The sequence below is a fragment of the Centroberyx affinis genome, unplaced genomic scaffold (assembly GCF_046629955.1).
Source record: "Centroberyx affinis isolate AG114_WGS23_722 - 3 ecotype Tasmania unplaced genomic scaffold, CSIRO-AGI_Caff_v1 ptg007022l_1, whole genome shotgun sequence".
NCBI lineage: Eukaryota > Metazoa > Chordata > Actinopteri > Beryciformes > Berycidae > Centroberyx > Centroberyx affinis.
In genome coordinates, this window is record NW_027283559.1 from 1398 (window position 1) to 11709 (window position 10312).

The 10312-nt window shown below is 43.5% G+C and overlaps 1 protein-coding gene across 1 annotated transcript; it reads left to right on the forward strand.

Annotated features, from left to right (window-relative positions):
• The first annotated feature begins 3243 nt into the window (after positions 1–3243).
• On the forward strand, positions 3244–9037 carry tymp (thymidine phosphorylase). Its single transcript, XM_071513344.1, has 9 exons — positions 3244–3385; positions 3538–3740; positions 5419–5517; positions 5817–5946; positions 6113–6231; positions 6613–6775; positions 7044–7271; positions 8308–8448; positions 8678–9037. Exons 1-9 carry the CDS (start codon positions 3268–3270, stop codon positions 8827–8829), a joined length of 1353 nt encoding a protein of 450 aa, XP_071369445.1. The 5' UTR covers positions 3244–3267; the 3' UTR covers positions 8830–9037.
• The last annotated feature ends 1275 nt before the right edge of the window (positions 9038–10312 follow it).

Sequence of the window (10312 nt, forward strand, 5' to 3'; positions counted from 1 at the left end):
AAACAGGCAGTAATATGCCGTGGGGGTTTCCATCAGGCCGTGGCTGAGCGAGAGACCCGTGTGCCCGTTCAAACTCGAGTCCTCCGTGGAATTCCACACCAAGAATCTCAGGTAGCACCTTAGCGAGGAAGCCGGCAGCGTCCCGCCCTTCACGCGCCTCGGGGAAACCGATGATGCGCAAGTCGGTCCTCCTGCCACGGTCATCCAGCTCATCAACTTTCTCTCGAAGAATCTGCACCTCATCACGGGTTGCTGGCGGGTTAGCCTTTAGCGCTTTATCCGTATCCTCCAGAAAGTCCGATCGGCTCTCCACATTTGAAAGGCGTCCCGCTAGCTCGGTGAGTTTGCCCTCCGTAGACGTAGTTGTCTTCCTTATGTCATCCAGCTTCTTGTCATGCTCTTCTGACATCTTTTGGAGGAGATTGTAAATCTCGGTAATGTCCGCAGCAACGATGGTTTGGGGCGGGTCCTTACTGTCTAGCACGAGGCGTTGGCTTGCTAGCTTAGCCGTGTTAGCATCCTCGCTATCCGTGGTCACCGCCGTGTTTTTTGAGGATGCATTCCCCTTTTTCTCATTCTTACTGCTGATAGGAGCCATAACGATGATGTAGCCACACAGAACAAATGAATTATTAACTTCTAAGCAAATTGAAGCGTAATAACACCGAGCACCGTGAGCAGCCAAACCTTTAGGCACCCATTCCCCAACCCGCGTCACGTGACTCCTGTATTTAAGGTTTTTACAGCTGAGCTCTGGGCTGATCTGGATATCATCTGGATGTTTCTGCTTCTGATGCCGGTGTGATAACACACATCGCCTCGTCTCTGCACAAACTGCATCGTTAAGCGATAATAAGATTTCTGTTCTTCCTTGTTGTTCTACTGATGTGATCTGGTTTCATGAGCAACAGTTCAGAATGGAGGAGAAGTTGATTCCTGCCATGAGTATCGGCTTCTCCATCCGTCTGTTTCTTCACCAGAGGGGCGAGCTGACAGATAAGATCTTAGCCAAATCAAGTAGGATGAAGGGCGAAAAATGTTCTCCGACTACAAAAGTGTTTTCCTTCAGCTTTGTTTCTCTTTTAATGCATCTCCGCCATTGTTGTTTACTTTGAGGCCGGACCGCCTCATTCCCAGCCTCCAATCAGGGAGACGCTGCTCACAGTGTGATCCAGTGGAAAGTCAACGGGTGACATCACAGTCACTTTATTTTCTACGGTCTTTGGTGCCAACCAGTGCCAGTTTTCTCCAATTGTCTCCAACTGTCTCTAGTTGTCTCCAGTTGTCTCTAGTTGTCTCCAGTTGTCTCTAGTTGTCTCCAGTTGTCTCTAGTTGTCTCTAGTTGTCTCTAGTTGTCTCTAATTGTTTCAGAGTCTGCCGTCAGCGGCTTGTTCTCGCTCTGAGAAACCAGAGCCAATCAGAGCCTTTGTGCCTTTGTGAGCGGGGACTAAAGTTTGAACCATTCGTGCGACAGTTTTTCATTGGCATTTCGGCAAAATAGATTTGTTCAAATCACCACCTTAACCAACATATTGTTTTTGCAAAGACAATATTTTTGTCAAAATGGATGGACATTCCCTTGGTGCAGTTGATAAATCGCTGGCTAACCATGGATGTAGAGGCTGGCTCAGCTGGCTGCAGCATCAGTGTGACTGAAGTAACGTCAGAGCGGACGGATACGTCAGTCACTAGTGATTGGTTCGGGCAATATCAAAAACATAAACAGAGACACAAAGCTTGTGATCTGCGAGAGAGAGGCACCAGACTGTCTGCAGCAGACACGCCCAGATCCTCCCTCAGCTGAAACACCTGGGGGGACCTGCAGAGAAACCAGTTTGATCTTTTAACACCTTTAATATGAGATATCTGAAGAGACAAACACCACTCCTGAACTCCTGAACCAACCGGAGCAATCGACGAACCGGTGGACCAGAACCTGAAAGACGGAATCCTTTAAGAGAGCGACAGCCTCCATGGTGCCTGAAGGACTTTGTTAACAGATAGATGGTTCCTGGAGGAGACAGTGAGTGGGGACTTAAAACTTGGTACAGTCATGCTTTTTCCAGTTGAAGAATATTGCCAAAATCAGTACTTTTCTCTCTTTTCACAACACTGAACAGGATATTATTCATGCCTTTGTGAAGCAGATTCCCTCTAATGCGTGTGCTGGTGTAGGAATAGTTGACCGCTTAAGAGCCTCAAATAAAAGAGTTCTTCTTACAGGGAATGCAATTTAGTTGTCCATTTATTTCCTCCATTCAACTCGTGGTTTTCTGCAGTATAATCAAAGAAACAAATGCATAAATCAATAATCAATACAATAAATTAAGCTATCCATAAATGAGGTAGAAAATGTAATCAAACATGCAGCAAGATTGTCGACCAAAACTAACTAACCTGTGTTCGCCTCTTTACACTGGCTTCCAATCAAGTTCAGAAATGAGTTTAAAATTCTTCTAATTACATATAAGGCCTTGCATGACCAGGCACCTGAGTACATCACTGAGCTGCTTCATCCATATCAGACCACAAGGTCCCTCAGGTCTTCAGACTGAGGTCTCTTGGCTGTTCCAATATGCAGACTAAAGTCAAAAGGTGATAAAGCATTTGCAGCAATGGCTTCCCATTGTAAGATGAATCTGAATCTGTTACTATTTTTAAATCTCAAAACCCATTTTTACGGTTTGGCTTTTAACTGATTGTACTTTTGTCTTTCTGTCTGTTTTTTCTTTTCTCTGTAAAGCACTTTGTAAACTGTTTTTTGAAAAGTGCTATATAAATAAAATGTATTATTATTATTATTATTATTATTATTATTATTATTATTATTGTTATTATTACTGGGGCAGAATAATCCCCAACCTCAGTAGAAGTGTTGGGCAGTCTACCCATCTTGTAAATGGTGAAAAAAAGGAAGTTATTTGTTGGAAAATAACGCAAGAAAAGAGATTTAGTGGCTAGAAAAAGAACTGTGAGAAGGACAAGCTGCTGTAAAACACTTTATTAGAAAAGTATTTAGTTTTGTTTGGCGCTAAAGCAGCTTGACTTTAAAGGGAAATGTTCCAAATAAGAGAAAGTTTACTGTGGTGTTGATTCTAAGCGGTTAGTAAGCATCCCCACAGAAAAGGACTTATTCAGAAAGGGGGGTCAAGTATCAGGTGATATTAAGGTAGGAACGTTTAAGGGGAAATAATTAATAAATGGACAGGAAGATGTCTCTTGTCAATTCATTATTCATTACAGTCTGCTGACTGTTTGCAGGTAGAGATGCTGTCCGTCCCAGAGCTGATAAAGAAGAAGAGAGATGGAGGGACGCTGAGTGACGGAGAGGTCAAAGCCTTCATCCAGGCTGTAACAACCAAAAATATACAGGACTGTCAGATAGGTACCCCCCCACACACACACACACACACACACACACGCACACACACACACACACACACACACACACACGCACACACACACACACACACATATTCCACCACCTTTCTGAGGTTGTTTTATTGCCTAATGCTGCTTTGTCTTTTTCTGTTACAGGAGCCATGCTGATGGCGATCTGGCAGAGGAGCATGGTTGCCACGGAGACTGAAGCCCTGACCAAGGAGATGATGAGATCGGGGGAAGTGATGTCATGGCCAGAGGAGTGGGCGGGGCTAGTGGTTGACAAGCACTCGACAGGCGGAGTGGGAGATAAAGTCAGTCTGGTGTTAGCGCCTGCGCTAGCTGCCTGTGGCTGTAAGGTAAACATGTTAAAAAAAAACCTAACATACATACACACACTTCAGTAGGTACACATCCACCTCCACGCAGGTCTGGAGAAATTCTCCTCATAAAACGTGGGATAACAAGACCTTGATGAGCCAAAGGTCGCTCTGATTGGCTCTGAGTTTGAAACAGGAAACGGCTCCGGTTTGTTTTTCTGCTGCTAGAACAAGTTTCCATCGTTAGCTTACAGCGCTAGCTACTGCGCTGACTAAATTCAAGTTAATATACAAACTCTTTGGGTAAATTAAACAAGCGAGATGAAAATGGATGAAAACTGTGAATCAAGACTTAGCTGTGTCTGCAGCAGTTTCATCACAGCAGATGGAGTTGAAGCTTTACAGCTCGTCAGCTGCTTGTTTTTCTGTCTGCAGTTTCACTTGCTGCAAACACGACAAACATCTCAGTGTTTTGATGTTTTCACCATCGAGCCTTTTGTTGTCTCTGATATCTTCCATTGTTGTTTCTGCTTTGCCAAAAGTTTTTTTTTCACTAGCTAGCTAACTGTGGCAACTACAAGTGACTCCGCCCATAGCTCCGCCCTAGTGTAATTTGACTGGTTTGAATGGTAACAGCCCACAGCGCCGCCGCCCTTTTCTATCCAACATTGTTTAAATTTCTCCAGAACTCAGTTGTTTTACATGGAGGCATGGCTGTGTAAGATGTGTAAGATTAGCTTTTTCCAGGGATCTTGGTCCAAGCTGGTCCTGCAGATTTTTCAGCGGTGCGTCATGCTGAGAACATCCTGTTCAATCTGTTAGCATGTCGCAACAGAAACCATGATTCACTGGACCAGTGCCCTCTTGTTACAAACTGAAAAATCAACTCTAGTCAGCTCAACTCAAACTCTACTCTAGTTATCGAGGTTAGCTAATTAGCCTAGCTGACCTTCCAAGCTAGCAATACGAGCCTATAGCTATCTAGGTAAGCTAGTTAGCTAGCTGCTGACCTTCATCGTGAATGCCATGGAGTTATTGCCATTTGTATTTTTTATTTAGATTTTGACCAGAGTTCCTTCTTTGCCATTGAAGTTTGCCAGTTGCTAACTGCCACTCTGATAAAATGTGTTTTTTTGGCTCCACCCACTGAGGTTTAACTCAACCAGCTCTGCCTCTGTTCAGTTCTTCATACAGCAGCAGCTCCTCATCCATCACATTACATGTCTTCCATTACATGAGTCTCCTGTAACACTGGAACAGTGTCAGGCCTCTTCCTGTTACAGCCAATCAGATTGTACCTTTGCTTCCATTTGTACTCCTGATTGGATGTTGGCTTCTCAGCTCACTGCAGCCATCATTACTTTATCCATGTAGAGAGACTGTCATCATGTTGGACTTTTAGTTTCAGAGAGAATGGTTTCCCTGTCAAGACGTCCCACACAGAAGTTTTAATGACTTCAGTAAACTAGTCTCTCCTCAGTCAGAGCCTGGTCCAGCTGTGACGCGTTTCCCCTGGACTTTAACCTGAACCTGAAGATTTACAACACATGTTGACTTTCACCTAAACATTTATCAGTTTCTCATATTTACTGTAACATGTACACTTAAAACACATATATACATACGTACATGTACTTTTTTCTGAATAAACCCTTATGTGCTCACACTTTTAAAATGTGTGTCTGTGTGTGTGTGTGTGGGTGTGGGTGTGTGTCAGGTCCCTATGATCAGTGGGCGGGGCTTGGCTCATACAGGAGGAACTCTGGATAAACTGGAATCAATCCCAGGATTCAACATCCACCAGCCACCAGCCCAGGTACAACTCACTGTACCAATATAACTAACAATCTATAACTTAGTAAATATAACTGTACCTAACATATATAGACACATAGAGCTTGCTAGTTACAATTAACTAATATAACTATAACTAGCATGTACAGGTACATACATATAAAACTAGCCAACTATCTATAAATAACTGTATAACTATATTATATACACAACACAGGAATACTCACCTACAGCTAACCACTGTAACATGTAGCCTACGTACTACAGCTAACACACACACAGCCTTACTCCTAGTTGACCTCTGACCCTGTCCATCTCCAGGTCCAGGGGATCCTGGCCTCGGTGGGCTGTTGCATTATGGGTCAGACAGAGACGCTAGTTCCTGCAGACCGTGTCCTGTACGCCCTGAGGGACGCCACCAGCACCGTGGACAGCTTACCTCTCATTACTGGTACTGAGTTAGTATTACTAACCTAACCTAGTACTGCTCACCTAGTACTACTAACATGACAGAGTTTACCTCTCATTACTGGTACTGAGTTAGTATTACTAATCTACCTAGTACTACTAGCCTAATACAGTGTGTGTGTGTGTGTGTGTGTTCGTGTTTTCTCCAGGTTCTATTATCTCAAAGAAAGGGGCGGAGTCTCTGACTGCTCTGGTTCTGGATGTCAAGTTTGGACGAGCTGCTCTGTATAAAGACCTGGCTAGTGCTAAGAAGCTAGCACAGTCACTGGTAAACATCTTTATAATGATATTAACCTTCTTATAAAGACTTGGCTAGTGCTAAGAACTAGCCTTGACTTAAAGCTTTAGCCTTGAACCTTAAATTCTTTAAACAAGAGCTGACCTTCATTTATTTAATTTCCATTTCAAAGGTCCTTAATTCAAGTTAATGTGTGTTTTAGGCCAAGAGTCCAGTAAATATTCCTGATTTATAGTAATATTTTGTTCATACAAATATATATCATACAAAATATTTATCATACAATCTGCTGATTGTGACATGTAACTGATGTAACTAGTCCTTATAGAAAATCTTTAACTGTACAGCTGACAGATGATGTTGATGAATGATGATGATGATGTTGATGGTGATGAAGGTGCGTTGTTTTAGATGAATGCAGGCAACGGCCTAGGCATGCGTACAGGGGCGGTGCTTAGCCGTATGGACACTCCTATTGGTCGATGTGTGGGCAACAGTCTGGAGGTGATCGAATCTCTGGAGACGCTGAAGGGAAAAGGACCCGATGACCTGATGGAGCTGGTTACAGCCCTGGGTACCCAACATGTTACCCTACTCTATACCCTATAAACTACACCCTGCACCTCACACTGTGATACTATAATCTAACAGTGTCAGGGGAATGGACCCGATGACCTTTCCTATACCTTTTGCTAGAATACCATCTGTAAAAAGTCAACATGGCTGACAGAATACATGTCTAGATTTTGTTTGGATGGGAACCAATGAGGGGGGAGGGAGGGTTGAGACTCCGCCCCTGCCCTGCTGTTACAGGACGGATCTATTTGTTTTTGTTTCCACAGGGGGCGTGTTGCTGATGATGACTGGAAAGGTGTCCAACCTATCAGAAGGCAGCAGGCAGATTTCTGAGGCCGTGATTGGTGGAGCTGCTCTGTCCAAGTTCCAGGCCATGATGGAAGCTCAGGGCGTGGCCAGGGAGATGGCCAGGTCACTGTGCTCCGCCCACACGGACTACTACAGTGTTCTGAGAAAAGCTCAACATCAGATGGAACTGAAGACTCCCAAAGATGGTAGAAAATACACATCATACATAAACATATACACACAGAGATGGTACAATCAATCAACCAATCAATCAAATTTAAATGTAAAACAAGGCAACAGTAAATATGTCGTTCTTGGGCCAGTCAGCAACAAGATGCATCATCCCTCCAAGTGTCGCCGAAATCAGACCAGTAGTGACTGAGATATCATGCTTACCATAAAAGATTAGACCTTTAATTACAGCACCCCCACTGGGCTAATCAGTGTAAATGTTTAATCCTGGAACACAGTGTGGAGATGCTTCATCCCTGCAGGTCTCATCTAAATCCGACGAGCGGTGTTGGAGAAATCTCTCTTGACAGATAGATGCTATGTAGAGTTGGGTGTCATCAGCGTACTGAGGGACATGAATGTTGTTTCCCCTTCACACTCCCTAAAGGGAGAACATTACAAACAGAAGAGGTCTGAGGACGGAACCCTGGGGGACGCCACGTTACGTCCACCAGGACTGAACTGGATTTGCTCCCAGTCAGATCTGATCTAAACCGGTTTAAAACTGGGCCAGACAGTCCAATCAACTTATGGAGTCTATCAAGCAGAATTTCATGATCAGCTGTGTTAAATGTGTTAAGTTTAGAAGCGCTAAACCAGAAAGCTTATTGGAACTGCTATTGATTCTCAAATTGCCCAAGTCAAAAATAAACAAAAGTACACAAATATACACAGAGATGGTAGAAAATCTATATACACATATATTTACATATACACACAGAGGTGGTAGGAAATATATATAAGCAGCGAGCAGAGCCATAATTGCCAAACATAACTGCATTACCATTAGTTGTAATAAGTGGTTTTATCTTGTGACTGAACTGCTCCTGATACCTAATGTATATTGATAAACTGTATACACATGAATACATACAATCTTATAGATGTCATAACACACAAACTGTCGCTCTCTCTCTGTGTGTGTGTCTCTCTGTCTGTGTGTGTGTGTGTGTGTGTGTCTCTGTGTGTGTGTGTCTCTCTCTCTCTCTCTCTCTCTCTCTCTCTCTCTAGGTGTTGTTATGGATGTGGATGGACTTGCTTTAGCTGAAGTTCTTCACAAGTTGGGCGCAGGGCGATCAAAGGCCGGAGAACCTGTCAATCACAGTGTGGGGGCGGAGCTACTGGTGTCACCTGGTCAAAAGGTCACAAAAGGTGAGAGGTCAACGATGATGTCAGAGACTCTGTCCTCTCCTCCTCCTCCATAGACAGTTTAGTGTATTAGCTAGTTTGCAAGTTGTTGTCAATGCTGTAGCCTCTTTGTGCCCTTTGACCTCTGGCTCTCAGCTGCAGGAAAACAAAGCTCCTGTCTGATCATGGCAGTGTGTGTGTGTGTGTGTGTGTGTGTGTGTGTGTGTGTGTGTGTGTGTGTGTGTATTTCCAGGCATCTCCTGGCTGCGGCTGCACTATGAGAGTCCAGCTGTGACTCCAGACCAGATCAATCGACTGCAGAACGCTCTGACTCTGGGATCCCACGATCATACTCACACACACACACCACACACACTGGTGACAGAACTACTGCTGCCCCAGTAAGTGACACACACACACACACACACACACACACACACACACACACACACACACACATCTCGCTTTACGATACCAGCGGTCCTGAAGAGGTTTCCATGACAACACCAGTGGTTCTGAAGAGGTTACTGTGACAACATCAGTGGTTCTTAAGAGGTTTCCATGACAACACAAGTGGTTTTGTTTCCTATTGTGATGAAAATAAAAGATTTGATTGGAAGCTGTTTTTTATTTTCTGACTGAACCGGCTCTGGCCAGATTAGTTAATGTAGGGTTAGATACTAGCTACTGTAGGGTTAGATACTAGTTACTGTACTAGTTACTGTAGGGTTATATACTTGTTACTGTACTAGTTACTGTAGGGTTAGATACTAGTTACTGTACTAGTTAGGCTACTGTAGGGTTAGATACTAGTTGCTGTAGGGTTAGATATTAGTTACTGTAGGGTTAGATACTAGATACTGTAGGGTTAGATACTAGTTACTGTACTAGCTACTGTAGGGTTAGATACTAGATACTGTACTAGATACTGTAGGGTTAGATACTAGTTACTGTAGAGTTAGATATTAGTTACTGTAGGGTTAGATACTAGATACTGTAGGGTTAGATACTACTGTAGGGTTAGATACTGTGGAGTTAGTAACTGTAGTAACTATAACTGTAGGGTCTTTGGTGTCCTGTGGTAAACATTTCCAACAACAGTCAAAGTTCAGTTATCAGGATCATAGAGGCTGACACACACACACACACACACACACACACACACACACACACACACACACACACACACACACACACACACACACAAAGTATAGCATGTGGTCATTTTAGCTAAGAGTATAGCATGTGGTAATTTTAGCGGTAATTTTAGCTAACATAGTATATAACTAACACTGCATACTGTGTGATTCTGTTAACACCCAGTATGCAGATAACAAGGTGTTATTGAGTCAGTGTTGAATTTATCAGAATGATTGTTTTGGTTGAGGTTGAAAATTCAGTATTAAATTGAGTGAATGTGCATAGCTTTTTCAGTGTTGAAGAGGCAACACTGAATCAACACTGATTCTTAGCGGCCTACATTGCCATACATTTGTTTTTTTCTGTATTGACATTTGAAGAGTCCCTTATTGTTATTATTGTTCAATTTCTGTGTCCATCACTTGGAACATTTTCGCGGCACCCAGAGGAACGACTGAGAAGCTCAGAGAAAAGCGTTCCTGAAGCGCTGTGACCCGGTGGCTTGTAGAGTCAGGTGGCCGCCCAGAGGTTCTGAGGTTGTGGGTTCGACTCTGAGCGAGTCGGTCCATTTTAAAAGCCGACATCTCAAGTAAAGACTGAAAAGCTGAGAAAAGTCTCCCATAAGTGATATGACCCAGTGGCTTGTAGCATTAGACAACTAGTCCAAAGTTTTGAGGTTGTGGGTTCAAACCCGAGTCAGTCGGTGACTTTTGAAAGCCGCCAGCCGGAGGAACGACTGAAGAGCTCT

Coding starts and splice junctions, on each gene's coding strand:
- tymp (XM_071513344.1), top strand. CDS start 3,268: ATGCTGTCCGTCCCAGAGCTGATAAAGAAGAAGAGAGATGGAGGGACG. Junction 3,741..5,418: donor TAGCTGCCTGTGGCTGTAAG/GTAAACATGTTA, acceptor GGTGTGTGTCAG/GTCCCTATGATCAGTGGGCG. Junction 5,947..6,112: donor CAGCTTACCTCTCATTACTG/GTACTGAGTTAG, acceptor TGTTTTCTCCAG/GTTCTATTATCTCAAAGAAA.